The 18,881-nt window shown below is 47.8% G+C and overlaps 3 protein-coding genes across 14 annotated transcripts; all 3 read left to right on the top strand.

Annotated features, from left to right (window-relative positions):
• The first annotated feature begins 69 nt into the window (after window positions 1–69).
• LOC125970368 (ankyrin repeat domain-containing protein 26-like) lies at window positions 70–9,662 on the top strand. Of its 12 annotated transcripts, none has more exons than XR_007482087.2 (27): window positions 482–665; window positions 957–1,241; window positions 1,319–1,433; window positions 1,500–1,673; window positions 1,812–1,918; window positions 1,998–2,135; window positions 2,214–2,326; window positions 2,391–2,452; window positions 2,524–2,587; window positions 2,663–2,683; window positions 2,802–2,959; window positions 3,512–3,705; window positions 4,390–4,575; window positions 4,651–4,681; window positions 4,763–4,835; window positions 4,939–5,155; window positions 5,224–5,293; window positions 5,374–5,514; window positions 5,621–5,984; window positions 6,064–6,527; window positions 6,609–6,745; window positions 6,823–6,895; window positions 6,976–7,194; window positions 7,267–7,490; window positions 7,576–7,765; window positions 8,559–8,616; window positions 9,283–9,662. XR_007482087.2 is itself a non-coding variant. In XM_049722568.2 (26 exons), exons 2-26 carry the CDS (start codon window positions 1,045–1,047, stop codon window positions 8,562–8,564), a joined length of 3,738 nt encoding a protein of 1,245 aa, XP_049578525.1. In that variant the 5' UTR covers window positions 482–665; window positions 957–1,044; the 3' UTR covers window positions 8,565–9,662. The 12 variants fall into 12 exon arrangements, 5 of the variants coding, with proteins under 5 accessions (XP_049578522.1, XP_049578525.1, XP_049578523.1 ...); XR_007482086.2 differs by having other exon boundaries at window positions 8,837–9,662; XR_007482085.2 differs by having other exon boundaries at window positions 7,576–8,477.
• Window positions 9,663–10,143: 481 nt separating this feature from the next.
• samtor (S-adenosylmethionine sensor upstream of mTORC1) lies at window positions 10,144–12,724 on the top strand. Its single transcript, XM_049722600.2, has 5 exons — window positions 10,144–10,410; window positions 11,133–11,274; window positions 11,406–11,534; window positions 11,749–11,866; window positions 11,953–12,724. Exons 1-5 carry the CDS (start codon window positions 10,260–10,262, stop codon window positions 12,574–12,576), a joined length of 1,164 nt encoding a protein of 387 aa, XP_049578557.1. The 5' UTR covers window positions 10,144–10,259; the 3' UTR covers window positions 12,577–12,724.
• A 2,040-nt stretch (window positions 12,725–14,764) lies between these two features.
• On the top strand, window positions 14,765–18,640 carry LOC125970370 (transmembrane protein 168-A). Its single transcript, XM_049722572.2, has 4 exons — window positions 14,765–16,251; window positions 16,344–16,486; window positions 16,668–16,942; window positions 17,060–18,640. Exons 1-4 carry the CDS (start codon window positions 15,118–15,120, stop codon window positions 17,587–17,589), a joined length of 2,082 nt encoding a protein of 693 aa, XP_049578529.1. The 5' UTR covers window positions 14,765–15,117; the 3' UTR covers window positions 17,590–18,640.
• Window positions 18,641–18,881: the final 241 nt, after the last annotated feature.

Raw genomic sequence — 18,881 nt, 5'->3', positions numbered from 1 at the left:
AAAAAAAAAATATTGAAACAATCATGGTAAAAAAATGGCCAGGTGTCCCCAAACAATAACTAGTATGATTAAAACTGACAAAATCAAATTCTGGTCTTCTTTTCTGGGACGTCACGTGACAAAAATGTTTGTAAATTAAGCCGTCCCCCACGCGCAAATATGGTATCTTCCACAACGTTCTTTAAGTGAAGGGTCCGGGAAAACCCATTAGGAGTGATGACGCAATGACCCGCCTCATGATGTCAACTGTGCTAGCCGACGAAGTTGTCTCGTCGTCTTTCTACCTGTGTGACACAGCAGGTGAGCAAAATAACTAAGCGCGTTCTAGTACGCCACCGGTATTAATGGGAGCAAACCACAACGCAAAAACCCAACCGCCATACTACCTTGGCAAAAGTATGTGCAGAACTGTAAATTGGTACCTTCCTTTCCCCCCTTGAAAAAAACCCGTGACGTTTTAAATGACGTCACTCGGTAGAGGGAACTAGTAATTTATATGTATAGACTCGTGTGACAATAAAGCCATCGATACCAATGACCTCATGACGCGTCTGAGATTTTCGTGTTTGGCTGTTTACTTGCAATCGTAAAAATTGGAGAAAAAAAAAAATTTAAAAAAAAAGTTTCGGTACCGCGACGATCCAGCTCACTTTAGAAAAGTGTGGGTATGTACGTCATGCACCTCTGTTCTTATTAGTTTTGTTTATGGAAAATGCATATCTTAACAAATTAGCTAGCTTTCAATCCAAAATGACTCGCAAATTGTTTAGTGAATTGTGAATGAATTTGAGAGCTTAGCTTCATTGTTGGGACGTATCACATGATGCAGGCTGTTATTTTTTTGTTGCCATATCACTTGAGGAAGCTGATGTGCAAATGACATCATCATGGTGTTTTTTGTTGTTGTTGTTGTTGAAAAAGTAGCATTTTGGCCCTACCTCAATCTGTCTATTCAGGGATGAGAGGCGCTACCGGTGGTCCTTTAACAGCAGTTAAGTAGCGGAGCGTGGCGGTGCAAACGCATCGCTTTGCTGCTGTGTAAGGATGAAGAAATTATTCAAGTTCCCGAGATGGAAGTCATCATTTGATACATGTGACTGCGCTTCCGTAACCACAAATGCCAGTGATATAAGAGAAAATGAGATGGGCAAGTTTCACAAGGCAGCCTGGCAGGGTGATATGGCCAAACTGGAGCAGCTTGTCAAAAATGTTGATATCAATCAGCTTGACAAATACAACAGGTCAGTGTGGGTAGAAGACAGAATGCTTGGTTTTAAAAAAATATTTATATATATTTATTTTTTCTCTCCTGTTATAGAACAGCACTTCACCTTGCTTGCACCCGTGGAAATGTCGAGGTGGTGAAATTCCTGATCAAGAAAAATGCCCAGGTCAATCTCTCTGACAAACAAAATAAAACTCCTTTAATTAAGGTAAGCCTGGATAGACTTGTAATACGTTTTGTGATTTCTCCTGATGTGACTTGTTCATTTTCTCAGGCAGTGCAGGAACAACATGATCTGTGCGCCAACATTCTCCTTGAAAACAAAGCCGACCCCAACCTAGTGGACTCTGATGGAAACACAGCTTTACATATGGCCTCCGGCATCCCGTCACTCTCCGTCATCATCTTGCTCGTGAAGCACGGCGCTGACGTCAACGTCAAAAATCGGGTGAGCGCTTTCTCTTAACTCCTTCAGCGCCAGCCTGATTCAAATGGAAATTTGACGCCCATCGTGGTCATTGGCAGTCATTCGCACATACCCGAGTCATTAGTGGTTACATGTATTAAATTCTGGCGCTACTTTCAGGAGGGCATTTCACCCCTGACTGTGGCAGTCCAAGAGGACCACATAGAAGTGGCAGAGTTTCTGCTGAAGAAAGGTGCCAATGTTAATATTTTGGACAGACATCGGAGGTCGGAAAGCAGTGACACGCTTCTTATTTCAATGAGCCCATCTTGTCAAGTGACTTTGCGTCTCCAAAAAAACACACAGGTCGCCGTTAATGTTGGCCGCGGCTAACGGACACTTCGACATGGTGCGACTGCTCCTAAAGTATAAAGCCAACGTTGAACTAAAAGATAGCCGAGGACAGTCAGCTGAGAGCTACGCCGAGTTGGAATATCATGACACGTAGGTTGATCTTGCATTTTTTTTTTTTAAATCATCTGTCGTGAGACGATCATGGTGATGTTTCATTTTGTGCTCTAGCTGTAGCGTCCTCATTACTGAGCACAGGAGGAGACCGCCCACCTCCCTCCTGGTCTTGCCAAGCCCAAGTAAAAGGAGGTCCAAATCCCTGGAACTTATCTCGATTAAAGATGGTATGTATTTAGTGAAGCTCACCTGTGTTGCAAAAACAACTTTGTTTTGTGTTCACTCCTGTAGTTGGAAGTGTTGACCGACGAAGTTCTACAGGTGGACACAAAGAGGAACTGAAACGGAAAGATGTAGGCCCAAACAAGAAGAATTGATATTGCTGTATTTTGGTGATTCAATTTTTTTTTTTTTGTGTGACCAGAGTGAAATGAGCCACTTGGTGAAGTTTTTGACCCAATTGGATAAAGGAAAAACTGAAAAGTTTGGTGAGTGGAGAATCACAAGTCACAATAGCCAAAGCATGCATGATTGTCTTGAACATGTCTTTGCTTCTCTCACAGACAACGAAGAAACGGGTTCAGGTGAGCTTCGCTCGTCTTGTATAAAATGTTTTTTAATTTTTTTTTAAGTTCAGCTAAAGGTTCAGCCAAGCGTCATACTTGTCGTGTTCATTCGATTATACCTCGCTTTTTGCATCAGAATGGGATAAAGCCAGCAACGCCAGTAAAAGGGCTGTGCCCGAAGGATCGGTGGCTTTGCAGAACTCTGAAGAATTCGTGGAATATTCTAGTTCCTCTGTGGAGGCCAAGAGGTTCGAGGTGTTTCCAAAGGCAGCCGGAAGGAATCTCTCGGACAGGGTAAACTTGAGCCCACATCATTAAGATGATGTCACTGCTTTATATCAGATCTTTAAAGCTTTTGGTGTCCCCTATCACTTAAAGCACATCAGATCCTCTAAGTCGAAGTGGGCACGCTTACGACATTTGCAATTGGCCCAAAAAAACCGTGCATGTGTTTGGCTGACTGTCATAAATCATGCAAATTGCATTTATTTATTTATATACCTCGTGTCGGAATATATTGAAAAAAAAAAAGTCTCGTCCGTTGATAATGTCTATTTAAATCGCTCAAGCCAACATTTTGAGCATTCGCTGATAATGTAATTTAATTTTGGAAAAGTCAAGCAGTTGTGATTCACCCTTCTATTTGGGGGGAAAAAAAAAATTTGAGCGGAGGACCACAAGAAGACCATGTTCTCATTTTGGTAATGACCAACTTTGTTTCCAGGTTTGGATGTCACGAATGTCGAGTAGCTCGATTAGATCTTTCCGTTACGCTTAATTAAGATAGTGTAAGCTCGTGTATTGAGATTGCTGACCTCTGACCTTCTCTTGTTGTGGCTTTTTCAGGGTGCCAAAGAGCCTTCTCAGAGTCTTTCAGTGAAAAATCGAAATACTGCTTTTGAGCTTGTCACCAGAAGATTAGAAGGACATGCAAGTGAGAAAGCTGAGAGTTCAGTGAGCTGCAAAGGCAGTTTATTGAGGAACAAGGAAATGTCAAGTCCACCTGACGCCTCTTCAAATTCAAAGAAGCCGACAGTAAGGTACGCACGCTTCGCACATTAAATTTGGCCGCACACTCCCAAAAGATGGCTGGAAAATGTATGTAGTTGTTTTTCATTTTTCATTTCATTATTTATTCTTGTATCTTTTATTTTATTACTTATTTTATTATTATCTATTTTATTTCTTTTTCATTTCATTATTTATTGATTCTGTATTTCTTTTACTTTGATCTAAATCTCAATATTTCGTTAATTGAGATTCCCAAAAACGGGGGCAGTACGGTGCCTTAGTGGTTGGCACTTGTGAGGTTCAGGGCTTGAATTTCTGCTCTGTCCTTCTTCTCTGTGGGGACTGCGGACTCCTCCCGCCCACCCAGAAGCCCGCATTAGGTTCATTGAAGCCTGTAATTTCTTTGTAGGTTTGGATGCTGTTATGTCGATTTTCAGCACTCCAATGATGGGCGTCCAATCGAGGGTGAATCATCACCCAATGACAACTGGGATAGTCCCCAGCACACCCACGACTCAAATGAGGACACTGGGTATAGAAAATGAATGGTTGAATTTAAATCAGGATTTATTATTTCTTTTTTTATCCCAAATCTGGCTAAAAATGCATTCACCAAATTTACTTTCGGGGTCGGGGGGGGGGTCAAAGAAGCGTAGAATGGCTCTTCCCGGCTTGACTTTGATGGCGAGCTTTGTGTTCTTGTGTTTCCGTAGCAGACCACGGATCACATCACTGCTGCAGCGGTTCTCCATAACAAGCAAACCGGACGAGCAACCCGCAGAGAAGATTTCGCAACTGGAATTAGTTAGCAAGGCTCACTCCAGCAGAGCCGTTACCCTCAACCGAGATCTTCCTGTAAACGACGACACTTTGAGTGATGGCTCGGAGGATGAAGGAAGGTAGATATGCAAAATGACTTTTGCTGAGATGAACGTGACACAATTCTACAATACATTTCTGTTTGTTGGCAACAGGTCGCAATTCAAACAAAAGATGAAGAAACAGGTAAGCAATGGAATGTTTCTTTCCAATACAGTTGGTGGTGCGGAAAGTGAATTCAGTTAACATGTTCCGTTCCAAATCCAGCGCATTGACGAAATGGAGATCTCCGAAGAACTCGATGAGATCACGTCCTCATCGGATGGGACTCTGGAGGAAGGTGAGTTCCCGTACCCCCTCTGAACGAGAAGGCATCGCCTCTAATAAATTTTCGTTCTAATACCAAATTGTCACGGGTACATGATGTCATTTTTTTTTTCCAGTGGATAACCAATTTAGGGTGAAGCTGGAAGACTTTGTGAGTCAACCGATCAAGCACCCCGTTCTCAAATCCACAGACCATCACGGCTGCTCTGTCAAGGTGACCAAACTAAAAGAGGAGACAGCCCAGTTAAAGAGCAGAATGGAGGAGGCGAAAGACGACCATTGTGTCATGGAGCACAAACGCATGCAGATGGAAGCCGAACTCGCCAACCTCAGGTAGAACCTCAATCATCGTATGATCTTTGAGCTTAGCCGAGCTTGCTTTTTATTTCTTCCGTCAACAGGTCGTCGTCAAAGCAACAGCAAGAAGACTGCCTCAATACCATCAGGATGGCCCAACTCAACAAAAGCAAGGTGAGGAAGAACCGTATCCAATTGTTGAAACGCTCTCGAAGATCTGGCGGCCATGTGACTTTTCTTTCATCCGCCCCAAGCTCGAAGAAGACCTCCAACAGGCCCATGTGCAGTTGTCTCAGGAACGCTGCACAAATGCACAACTGCAGCAAAAACTAAAGAGTCAGGACTGCAAGCAACAGACCATTGAAGAGGGCTACAAAAGAACCAAACATAATGTGGTAATTTTCAACCCCTCCTCCTCCTCCCAAAAAAAAAAACCCAAAACATTCCTCATAAAAAGTATCCCAACAAATTTCCAGTCATCTGCAACCTTGAATCTTTTAGGAGCATCTAAGAACCGAGCTTGAGGTGACCCAGGCGCACAGCAGCACCAAACAAAAGGACCTTCTTGAGGAGAACCTAGCCCTCAAGGAGCAGCTGGAAGATCTTCGCCAAGATCTCCGACTCACCAGCGACAACCACGCCCAAAGCGTCTTGGAGTGGAACAACCTGATTACGGGATTGAAGTGCGAAGTGACCCTCGCCAACGCCCGACTGGAAGCTCAGTCTCAGGCTTATAGCCTACTGGAAGCCGAGACTCAGGGCGTCCGCGTCCGCCTGGCGGAAGCCGAGCAGCTTCGCTTGGAGACGGAGAAAGTTCTGCTCCAAGAGAAGGACGAACAGCAGCGACTGAGAGACAAACTTGCAAGTCAGTAAACACCATAGCTCGCCCGCACTGTAAAAGCATTGACTGATTTTTATTGATCCGCCGAAATGGATCTCCCCAGGTGACAACAACAAACTGTCCCAGAAGCTGTCCAAGGCCAAGGCGCAGGGCAACTCACTGGAGGCGCAGCTGACGGAGAAGAACGCGCAGATCGCTACCCTGCAGCGGAAGATGGACAAAGTCGACGCACGCGTGAAAGAGGTGGAAGCGCTTCTGCAGACCGAGAAGGACCTGCTCAGCTGGGCCGGAGCGCGCCAGGAGGCCACGCAGGAGCTCCTGAGCAAATCTGAAAGCGAAGGCGCCATGCTACGGCAAAAGTTCGACGAGACCCAAAAGTTGTGTGTCGCAAAGGACATCGCCGTGTCGGACGCCCAAAAGTGTTTCAGTGAAATTTTGGCCAAGCTGCGCTCAGACTGCGAAGACAGAGTCCAACTGGTGCAGGACAGGAATCAGGATCTCGCCGCCACGGCCGCCGAACTTCGAGAATATATCCACCAGTTACAGGAGGAGAATAAAGATAAAGAGGTGAGGTCATCTTATCACGTTTGGAATGATCTCACGGGTGGCCGATCGCTGTCTAAATGTCTGTCGTCTCTGCCGCTCCAGGCGAGTCTGAAGCAGTTGCAGAAGTGTGAAACTTCTCTCGAGCTCCACAAGCGATATCACGTCGAAGCGGAGAAAGAAAAAGCGCGACTGCACAAAGAGGTGGACAAGCTTAAACAGCTGGAAGAAGTCGTGCACCGGTACTGGACAACGCCACACAGTCGTGTCAGCAGATTTTTGACATTCTTCTAACATTTCCTCATTTGAATGCATCCAGGCAACGAGCTCTACTTAAAGGCGCTAAGAGGAAATTGCGAGATCACCAAGCAAGTGAAATCATGAGGGATAAGGTTTGTTCCCCCGATGGATACGGTGCGTCACCTCCGGACAACTTCTCGTGCCTCACATTTGCCGTTTTGTCCCGCACCAGGTGAACGAGCTGCAAGCCGAGCTGAGGAGGCAAATGTCCTTCCGCGGCCTCCTGGAGAAAAATAAGAGCCAGTTGGAGGAGGAGGTGCAGAGCCTGCGACGCCGAGTGGAGATGAACACGGTGGAGCACAGGAATGCGGAACAGTACCGGCGGGAGATCGAGGAGAAGGCCCGACAGGAAATACAGAAAAAAATCCACGAGGTCAACCTCTTCTTACAGGTAGGATGACAGCCGAGGCCACGGCAAAAAGACCAGACGAAGTCAGCTTTCGGTTTGATCTTCTCCCCTCAGTCGCAGGCAGCGACGCAGGAGGCGCAGGACCAGATTAAAGCCTCCACCGAAGTCAGCCTGCGCTCCAAGATCCAAGAACTGGAAGGAGAACTGAAACGATCTCGCAGCATCCAGCAAGACACCATCGCCCAGAGAGACGCCTTGCACAAAGACCTGAAGCGCTACCGGCAGATGCACAGAGAAGAGCAATGGCTGCGCAAGTCCCTCAGCAACGACCTCAAAAGGTACAAGTGTGAGTGAGGACGGCGGTCTCCAAAAGCACAATTTCGAGCGAGTCTTCTCAAATGCTCCTTTTTCTCACGTCTGCAGGAGTAACAGTCGCCTGACGGAAGCCAATTCCAAATTGCTCAGCGAGCGCTGCAAGTCTCTGGTGGCCTCAGCGGCGCCGGTCCCCGTGGCTTCGACCTCCAGCGCCATGGCAGCGCCGTACCGGATGCCCACCTCCAGAATCCTCAACCCTATGGCTGAAGGAGCCAGCGGCAACGTTTATCTTTCCAAGGTTCGTAAAGTCTCTCTGACCATCTTCCGTGCGTGAACGATTATTTTTACATATTGTTTATAATTTTTTTCCTGACTCATGCAAATATCAGCTATACCAAGTGATGGAAGATGTTAAGGCTTCTTCACGTGTGTATGTATTCTTCCTATTCTTGTGCCTAACACCAACTTTGTCATACTTTGGCCTTGGCTGTGGCTCATTCAAACTCTTTCATATCCCGCTTAGTTAATGTTTACTGTCAAACGAAACATAAAATGAATTGACTCACACATGGTTTAATTCAAACAACTGCAAAGCTTTGTCTCGGAAACGTTTGCTTGGCTTAAAACAGACCTGAGCAACACATGTAAATGGAACATTTAACAATTCAATTAATTATCCTTTGCCCGCAAAAAAACAAACAAAAAATAACCGCAACTTACTTCAAGCGTATGTATCTGTACGGTTGTGGTATACTGCCCCCATGTGGCCATTATTATTCACTGCACTTTGTGACCCTTCAATAAACAGTTAAAAAAAAAAATTATTCTTGCCCCCAAAAAAAAAAATTATTCTTGCCCCAAAGTTGAATGCTCGTGCTTGCCTTTGAAAACAAGACGCGTGTGGTTTTGTGGTGAACAACAAATGATGCGCATCTGTGTGCGTGTGTGTGTTTTGTACTGAAGAAATGACAGGCGAGTAAAAAGTCCAGTCCCCTTCACTTCGATCACCAGTATGTACGTCCGTGTCAGTTGAGCAGGCGAGTGTAAAGAACACTTGGAGGAAATCACCTCTTGTTTTGCTTTGATTTCAGCGCTGAGCGGTGAAAAGGGAACAAACAGACTGACGCAAATCCAAGTCGACGAGCAAAGGTGTGAGCCCTTTGAATTGCTTTCACAACTTGGGTTTGGCAGGCCATGCATGTCATGTGGCCAACAACTCACTCACTCACTCACTCACTCACTCACTCACTCACTCACTCACTCACTCACTCACTCACTCACTCACTCACTCACTCACTCACTCACTCACTCACTCACTCACTCACTCACTCACTCACTCACTCACTCACTCACTCATCCCTGTCCTCAGCCAAAGCGATTGAAAGTGGATGGATTTGGCCAACAGCATGCGCGGGTGGAGCTGGGCCCCGTTACCAGAGCAATGCACATTGCACTGAAGTACTCACACGATCAGCCGCACGCATGAATCCGATCCCATGTGATAGTTGAAGCGTTCCCCCCCAAAATGGTGAAATTGGCTCAGTGGGTTGTAGCCCAATGTTACGCTGCCAAGGTCAACCACCTAACATTTGTATTACCTCCCATGGCAGTGTCGGTCCAAACAAGTAGCTAGCTTGCGAATGAATGGATGAATGAATGCATGAAATGTCATGAAAGTGGCTAATTGCTGTGCGTCAACTGTATGTTGTATCACACGAGTGCTGTTATTTTTAGAAGCAACATTGTTAGATAAATTGTATATATATGTTATCATGCGTTCCCTAATGAGTACTTATTAATAAAGTTATTGCGCAGAATGCTTGCTGTTTCTTCTTGCAGACATCACCTAGTCCACAACAAGTCAAACGATGCTGGCTGGAGCTTCCTGACCTTCTACACATCTGGGAATCCAAGAAAGTTCTTGATGTCTGCACATGTCATTTTGTCTATGCACTCTTTTCACATGACTACTTTGTTTCCCATAACATTTTATCCTTGCGACTTCTAGTTTCACATAGAATCTCGTTTCTTCTCTCATGAGACAAAGCCCACGCTTTCCCCCCCACCTATCAGGGGCTAGTCTCACATTGTAGGTAGAGGGCATTCCTGAATAAAAAGAGAGGAGTGTAAACAAGACCTTTAGTGTATTTTGGATTGCTGTAAGTCTGGATGCACTCCTCGCGAGAAAAGATCAACATTCTGTCTCACTGGTTTTGTCTGCTGATCCTTTTGCTGAATCTGAACATTACCTGACGCACGCATACGTGACGTGATCGATGTTGAGGTTGTTTGACAGATCGGGTGATTGCAAAAAAAAAAAGTGTGTGTGTGTGTGTGTGTGTGTGTGTGTGTGTGTGTGTGTGTGTGTGTGTGTGTGTGTGTGTGTGTGTGTGTGTGTGTGTATGGTTCGCCCAGGGCGCAAAAAAGAGGGATGGAATTCAAACACGCTCCGTTGATTAACCAGGTGATTATTAGCGTTCTTGGTTGTCTTTGTGCCCTAAAACCGGTTTAAGGTGTAAGCGAGCTATTCTGTTGCGTATACAGCCGAAGTCAAGATTTACGAGGCACTTGAACGTGACACAGGAGAAGCGATGGTTTCCTGGTTTGTGATTGGATATCAAGCTGTCACTTCTGAGCACATGTCAGTCACAAGTAGCCAATCACCTTGCTTGTTCTTGGCACGTGCACCGGCCGGCCGGTGCTAAGCAGCTGTGTCGGAGGGGTAGTGAAGGGGAGAAAGAGGAAGCTCAGGCCAGCCAGACACCAGCAGCCGAGCTCGCCGGACCTGTGCGATGGACCCCAGCGACGACGTTGGGACGGAGAGACACCGGGCATCCTTCTGCGTGCCCATTCCAGACGGATCCTCGGCTAAGAATGAACAGGAGAAGCTGTCAGGGGTGGTGAAAAACGTCCACCGAAAGCTCCGCAGGAAATACAGAGAAGGTGAGGCCCTCTTCGTCTGCGTTTGGACAATCGAAGGCTGGCTAGCTTCTCAAAACGACGCACAAACTCTCTTAGTCCAATTTTGGAATGATGTGATGTTATCGTGTGTGAGATTAGAAGCATCGGCTGTCGTCGACCTTAGGCTGCGGTTTTTGTTTTGATTTGTTTGGTTTGGTTCGGTTTGGTTTTCCACCGAGGGAGGCCAGCGAAAGCACTGACAAGTCAATGAAACCGAAGCAGGCTTGCTAACGTTTGTGCTTAAGCGTGACTTGACGCTGCAATGATCGGCAGCACTTCAACAACTTGCTTCGTAGGCCTCGATTGAAGCGGATTGAACCATCCCTACTTGTTTTTGGGTCATGCATAGACGAGTATGACTAGCGTCGTCTTTAAAATGTTCCGACAGGATACTGGCCATTTAACTAGACCAAGCAATGTTAAACATGAGCCAGCACTTGACTAAATATTAGCTCCTAAGTTAGTCTGGACAAATATCTGTTGAAGAACAAATGAAAGTACTTTTGAGTTGCCTTCCTTCTGCTATTCATTTGCTGAATCGAATCCTACTTTCTGCCTTCAATGTTGTGTATTCCTTTTCCCCATCAATTCCTGTGGACGCCTTCCGACTTGGAAAATGCCCTGGAGTTTCCAACCTTTGTCCCGAGCAGCCGACATCGCTTCTGTCGTCACGCCACTACACTACCTTTTGCTTTCCTTGACAGTGGGCGACTTTGACAAAATCTGGCGCGAGCACTGCGAGGATGAGCAAACGCTGAGCGAGTACGCCGTCGCCATGAAGAACCTCGCCGACAATCATTGGGCTGTCAACTGCGAAAAGGAAGGACGCATCGATTGGTGTCATAGGTGAGACTTACTATTGAGGCCGATTGGAAACTTACTTACTTGGCCCACAGTTTAAAAATAATAAGCAACTTGAATTTGTTGGTTCATGAAAAGAGCGCTATCGTTGAAGACGCTGCTTGTTGTCTCGGCAGTGTCTGCCAGGAGTATTTTCGAGATGGTGGCATGAAAAGAATGTTGGAGAAAGATGAGAAAAGTGCCTCCTTCTCCGCCGGTTCGACTGAAGCGGCTGCGAGTGGACGGCCGTCTTCTTCTATCCAAAGGTAACATGAGTTCTGTGTGCAAAGGCTTGCGTTTATTTGACACGAGTCCTGCATTTGCATATTTTGGTGCTCTGTTCTAAAATGGCGGCCATGTCCCAGCTTAAAAGAAAGTAGTAAACATTTGACACATTGTTTGGGAGACTTGAGATATTTGTTTGCCGGAGAAGAGACAGAGCAAATGTTTTGAAAGAGAAGGTGGTGTTGTGCGTTGCAGTCCAGGCGGTGCTCATATGGGGAAGATTCGCCTCCTGGATGTGGGCAGCTGCTTTAACCCTTTCAAAAAGTTTGACGGGTTCCTCACAGTCGGTATTGACATTGTGCCTGCGGTGGAGGTGAGGGCGTCTTTTCGCGTCATTTCCCCGTCACGATGCTTGTCCCGATGACGCTGACGTCTGCGCATGCTCTCCTTTGTCTTCAGAGCGTGTACAAGTGCGACTTCCTCAACCTTCAGCTCCAGAGGCCGCTTCAGCTGACGGGCGAGGCGGTGGAGGCCTTCCTTCGCCACCTGCACAGCCCCATCGACGCCCTGCCAGGCCGCCTCTTCCACGTGGTGGTCTTCTCCCTGCTCCTGTCTTATTTCCCGTCTCCCTACCAGCGCTGGATCTGCTGCAAGAAAGCCCACGAGCTGCTGGAGCTGCACGGCCTCTTGCTCATCATCACGCCCGACTCCTCCCACCAAAACCGCCACGCCCTCATGATGCGCAGCTGGCGCGTGGCGGTGGAGTCGCTGGGCTTCAAGCGCTACAAGTACGTCAAGTACTCCCACATGCACCTCATCGCCTTCCGCAAGGTGTCGCTGGCCACCAGCAGCGACCTGGTGTCGCGCAACTACCCCGAGATGCTCTACATCCCCCAGGACTTCCACCCTGCCGAGGAGGACGAGGGCGGCGAGGCGCAGGCCCGCTCCGACATGGACGACGAGCAGCTGGCTTGGGCCTTCGCCGAGCTGCCCGACGCCTGTGACTCGGATTCCGGCGAGAGCCAGAACGGCTCACTGCCCGGCTTCCAGGAGCTGGAGGACCCCATCCTGCTCCAGACCTAGACCCCCCCCCCCCCCTCCCAACCCCCACTCTTGTCGCGCTTCAACTGCTGCGCTGCCAAACGGAAACCTGCTGCATTCTCCTCGCCCTTCCCTTCCTTTCCCCTCAAACCACTTGCACAGTGTGAAAGAGATACTATGTTTACGCAATATTTTCTGAGAATACCCTCGCTCGACATATATTTTGATAAATAGATTGACTTTTTCTAACAGTTGGAAAGCGAGCGCCCCAAATGTATCAACGGCTCCCGCTATCTTGACGTCCAGCATCATCTCCCGGCGTGTCTGCGTGCTGACAAAGCGTGGACGTCGAGCCGCTTTTTAGCAAGAAAAAAATTCAAAAGACAACCTGAGCAGTATGACGGTCAGTGAAGAGACTGAACAAGAGGACACTGACGGGCTAGCTGGAAGATGTTAAGCGCACTCTTCTCAAAGACATTGGTGTTGTCCGGTCTTTTAACCCATATTTGCATCCTTAACAAAAAAATGTGGTATTTGTAGCATTTTAGGATCTTGTAACTGGAATATTCTACTAATGTGACGTATGTGACGTGTTGCTCATTGTGTCACAAGGTACTAATGTTTTGAAGTAGTCCTGTTTTTGGGAGAGCCTATATCGCTTACCTTTCGTATCTTAGAGAAATGATACAAATGTGTTGCTGCCAAATAGACTCGGTGATTGCAGTAACTTTGCGGATGTAAGCAACCAATGACCAAGAGCGTTTGATCCAGCCAGCCGTTTGATTTCAAAACCCAACTCAAACCACATTTCAAGCACAAATGCTCACGATAGAACAAAAGTGTACGCAGAAAGGTTGCTCATTCTGGTTGGAAGTGTCCTGCTCCCTCAGACTGAAAACGTTTGCACTAGTTGAACCTCTGAAACAGGTTTGAGATGATTATTATTATTATTATTATTTTTTAACCTTTAACGCAATAGATGCTGCTGAGGTTTTTAAGCTAATAGCTAACGATGGTGTTTGTTGGGTTTGTGCGTGTGAATGACGGCGTACTGGCACTTTATCTGATTGATCCTAAAGGCCGTCGCAAATTGACCTATTTTCTTACAATGACCAGCAAGATGAGAAAGCGGCATGTCTGGAAGTGCGTTTAGATACCATCACACACACACCCTCTTAAAGATGTCACACTTGGACAGCACACAAAAGTTATTCTTGTCATCTAATACATGTTCATATGGCTTCTGTTTCTGAATAGAGCATCACTCAAAAGTCAGTGGTAGTGTTATGACGTGGTGCAGTAGTCTTCCAGTCTTTCCTTGAGACTCATTTGCATGGTTTATAATCATCAAACATTTTCAACAGTTTAGAACAGTGGTTCTTAACCTGGGTTCGATCGAACCTAGGGGTTGGGTGGGTCGGTCGGTCTCAGGGGTTCGGCAGAGCCTCCACTGCGGAGGTCCGAACACACCTGAATATCGCAGGAGTCGCACTGATTTGCTGGTATGTAATGTGTTGTGAGTTGATGCATGGTGTTGGTTTTGTTCTTTGAACAAGGTGATGTTCATGCACGGCTCATTTTGTGCAGCAGTGATAAACATCTGTCTTGAATTTGAAATAAAATATATTTATATATTTTTTTCACTAAAGAGGGGTTCATTGAAGAACTGGTGGGGTTCGGCACTGCTAACAAGGTTAAGAACCACTGGTTTAGAACAATGTGTGCTTCTTGTATGGTTGTGTCTTTTATAAATGAATGTAAGTGGAAGGTGTCTGTGTTTTCTCATGGCGCAAATTATCCAAGCCAATTTGTACTGTACATTTATAAACTTTATCTAATCATACACCTTAGTGTACTAGCTTCGCTGAAATCCACTATAGTATATTGCATATTTAATGTAAGATAGATGCTGAACAATGACTCAAAAGTAGCTGTTTTAAAAAGATAGGACATCTTAACACAATTGTGGCCTTGTTTTTAGAACGGAAATCTATCATTTATTCACAATTCTGTTGCAAATGTTCCTTTGTGTGCGTTTGCTTTCATTCTTATGTTCAGCTCAAACCAGCTTAATGATGTAGTTTCTTTCTATAAAATGTCAAACGTATTTTTTTCCTCCGTTTGTGAAACTTTGCTTTTTTTAAAACCTCTGAAACTTAATGCTACTCTTGGGACTTTATTTAGAATGTTCGTGACGAATAAATAGTAGCGCTTTCTTCGGAACTTTTCGGTGCTTCGCACTTTCCGTAGGCAGTGCTCATTCGTCAATCATGGCGTTTTGAAAACTTTGGACGCGTCGGAAGTTCCTGAACTGAAATGTCCTTCACCAAAAGGCTACAGGTCCGGATCTTTCCAATTGGCGACAGAAAATGCCACTCTCGTGACTTAACGACGATCGTTGTTATGCACGCTAACGTCAACCCGGAGAAAGATGCTAACTTCAGCTAGGCTAGCCACTTTTGCCAAGTTAGCAACGTAGCTAACCTTTGGCTCTCTCGCGACGTCCATGTCCCTAAGTAAAGCGAAACGCCCTATTGAAGTACTAACGCGCCTGTTTTGAGCGTGAATAGATATATATTCATAATGTGGCGTTTTCTGCGGTACTGCGTCAGCCACTGGCTGCAGGCGGCGATGACCCGACTTGACGTTCAAGGGGAGGGGAGCGTGTGGTCTTCGGTCCGCTGCCTGGGCTACATGTCCGGCCTCAACCTGCTGGTGGCGCTGTGCCTGGGCCTCTTCGTCCGCTGGGAGGAGACGGCCGACTCCACGCTGCTGGTCATCTTCATCTTGGCTCTGCTCGTCCTGCCGCTGGCTGGCGGCTTGTACTGCTACTTGGGCACGGAGCGGCTCAGCCTCAGCCTCCTCCATCTTTGGTTCGGCTTCCTTCTGGGTCTCCTGTGCTTCGTCAACAGTCCTGAGCTGGAAGGAAACAGCAAGGAGCAGGTGGCCAACGGTCTGCTGCTGTCCAGCGTGTCCCTGAGGACTCTTTGGGCTCTGCTGGAGAGGATGCTGGGCTACGCCAGGCACCGGCCCGCCTTCCTCACCTCGGCCGAGCGGCTTCAGCTGACGGGCTTCGCCGCCGCCAGCACGGCGCTGCTCCTCCACAAAGCCCTGAGCGTCACGGTGCTGGCCGTTGCCCTCTCCGCTGTGGTGGTAGCCCTCAGAATGAAAGCGATTCTGGCGTTGACCAACCTGGCGTGCTTTGTCGTCATCGGCGGCGACTTCTTCCTGGCGAGCCTCGGAGTCCGGACCAACGCGTTTGCCCTGGGATGCTTCTTCGGGCTGCTGGTGTGCGAGCCGCTGCTCGACGTCTACTTCAGCGGCCTCTCGGTGACCGAGCGTTGGCAGCCCTTCCTGCACCGGAGGGGCTTGTGGCGCCGCCTCACCCTGCTGCCTTTGCTGCTTCTGGAGGTCACCTTCGTCGTTCTGGCAGCACAGGTGCTGGGTCGCCTGGACCGCTGGTACCTGACCATCCCGGCGTTGGCAGCATGCACGCTTTTCTGGGCCGTCTGCCACTTGGTGTTCTTCATCAGCCTGTGGGGCTTTCACAGCAAGCTCAGCGACTGCCAAAGAGTTTGCCTCAGCCAGGCTTGCGGGGGCAGCGGGCTGGATAAGATCATGGCCTCCAAGGGCATGAGGCACTTTTGCCTCATCTGTGAGCGCCTGCTGCGCTTCACGCTGGTCTCTACCGTCGCCCTCGCCGCTCTCTCCTGGCAGGTAAGTGGCAGCGGCTTTTATGTGTCCGCATGTGATCCGGTTGTCTTATTTGAGAAGTTCACTTGGCTGAGCTTTGTGTTTGTTGCACCCAGGCTTCCAGCAGCATCTTCTTGAGCACCTTCCTGCTGGTTCTCCCTCTGGAGTCTGTCTTTCACGGCCTGTTCCACGAGCTGGGCAGCAGCCTGGGAGGAACGTGTGTGGGCTACGCCATGGTCATACCCACCAACTACTGCAGGTACGTCGCATGCCACAGCAAATATTGCATCGTCAAACGTTTCACCCCCTAAAACATAGACAACTCTCCAAGTGCTACAGTACCTTTTATTGAAACTCCACAGAAAACAAATCACCCCCAAAAATTCACACACACAAAAATCCACATTAAAATGACGCTCTGCAAAATGTTTTCCATGCAGCCCCGACGGGCAGCCTGTGCTGCTGCCCCCCGACCAGGTGCAGCAGCTCAACCTGCGCTCCACGGCCATGCTGAGCAATATCCAGCGTTTCTTGGCCCAGCACCTCATCGAGACGTTCGGCTGCGACTACTCCACCGGCGGCATCACGCTGGAGGCGCTGCAGGCCAAGCTCAAGTCCTTCATGGATCTGCGCACAGCCGACGGGCCGCGCCACGACACCTACCTGCTTTTCTACAGCGGGCACACGCATCGCAGCGGGGAGTGGGCGTTGGCAGGTCTGTTGTTATCATGATGTCACACTTGGGTCCGGGCACCAAAGCTCGAGTCTTCTCGACTCGTTTTTCTTTGACTGATTTCAACCCAAGTTAACGGTTGTTCTTTGTCTCTTGAAGGCGGGGACACGCTCAGTCTGGACCAGCTGTTGGACTGGTGGAGGGAGAAGAACGGCACCTTCCCCTCCCGCCTCATCCTGGTGCTGGACTGCGACCACTCGTCGGCCACGGTGAAGGCAGCCCGGCGGGTGGAGGGCGTGCACGTGGCCGTGCAGGGCGCCACGCCGTCTCGGCCCGCCGAACTGCAGCGGGGGGACTTCCTGTCGCACTGGGTGGCGTACAACTGCGACGGGGACGGTGGCGTCCCGTGGTCGCGGCGGGGTGGGGCGCCACCGGCCGTCTACGGCGTGTCCCGCCGCTGGGGCGACTACGCGTTGCACCTGCCCACCGGTGACGACCTCACCGACCACTGGAGGGCCTACTTCCCCCGGGTCACCTACCCGCTGGTCCGCCTGGCCTTGTGGTGCGGCGGGCTCAGCCTGCTGTGGCCCTGCAGCGCCTGCCTCAGGTGCCTCAAGAGGGTCAAGCTCAACTGGTTTCCTCCCGCCATTCTGGACACCGGACAAGGCTTCAAACTGGTCCGATCTTAGACAGGGAAACCGCCTACAGCCTTTTTGTTACATCGGCAGCTTTTCTTCTTACCAACCGGCAGCCATTTTGTTACGGACCACAAAATACAACAGGGGCCTACTACTTCTTGCCCAGTCAACCAAGATTCACTCCAATTCACGGTCAAGCAATGTAGAAAATTGTGCGAGTTGGAGGCTTGATGCTTGTTTGCACTCGTTTTTTTGTTGTGTTTTTTTGTACGTGTTTACTGTGTTTAGCAAATGTATTGGACCAGAAAACACCATTCGGCATCTTGAAGCCCTTGAACTTTAATTTGCTGCCGTCATCAAGGCATAATAATGTGTTTTGCTATTTATTTTTCCTTCTTTGGAAAAGGAATAACTATATTTTAGCATTAAAAATATGATTGGTGTTCAAAAGCAAACAAAAATCGCACCAGTTACAGGTGCTGTGTGGCCTCAAGCTTGCATAGGCGAGTCCAATACATCTGTCAAACATTAATTTTGCTCATATTTGTCAAATGCAAATTCCCAATGTGCCTTTTTCGAACTGTGATGACACCAAAGTATTGCTGATCTTTGCACACATTTAAACACCAAAGTGCTTTATCAACAGCTACGAAGACCTCAACCAGCCTTTTTAAAACAACTATTTTTAAAATTTATTTCTAATATTGTATCCTTACACTTGATTAGCTCAGTGGTTCCCAACCTTTTTTCATTCACGGCACACCTTTTCATTGGAAAAAATCCCGAGGCACACCACCAACAAAAATCTGTTAAGTGTTACACCAGTTTCTATATTAAAATGAGTTATATTACAACAAAGTTCTATTCCTATAAATATGGAGAGTCGAATAATAGTCAATGACTCGTAAAGTCCCTCCTCCATCTATCACTAGCTGCTGATTAGTCGTTCGCGAAGATTCTCGGGTGAGTGACAGACAGCATTGCTGCTATACCAGCCAACACACGTTATGCCGACATTGATGTTTTAATTTTGTCTTTGTTGGGATATAATTGATGGTGTTATTCCGAATTTGCTTGAATAAAAGGTTCATGGGAAAAAAAACGCTATGCTGACATTTGTTATTTTGGGGGACACCTGAAAATGGCGGTGTACCTAATAGAGTGTCTTAATGATGTCATAGATCAACCAGCCAATCAGAAAGTGGGGGTGAGGGCGGGTGTGGCACTTTTCACTCAAACCAGGGGTGTCGACCTCCAGTCCTCGAGGGGCCGCGTTCCAACATGTTTTCCAAGTGACCCTCGTTAAGCGCAGGTGCGTGAAAACTTTTAGCTTCTTTCACGGT

This window comes from Syngnathus scovelli, chromosome 6 (assembly GCF_024217435.2).
Source record: "Syngnathus scovelli strain Florida chromosome 6, RoL_Ssco_1.2, whole genome shotgun sequence".
NCBI lineage: Eukaryota > Metazoa > Chordata > Actinopteri > Syngnathiformes > Syngnathidae > Syngnathus > Syngnathus scovelli.
Note: the sequence above shows the minus strand (reverse complement) of the source record. Positions and strands in the feature narration are given on the sequence as shown.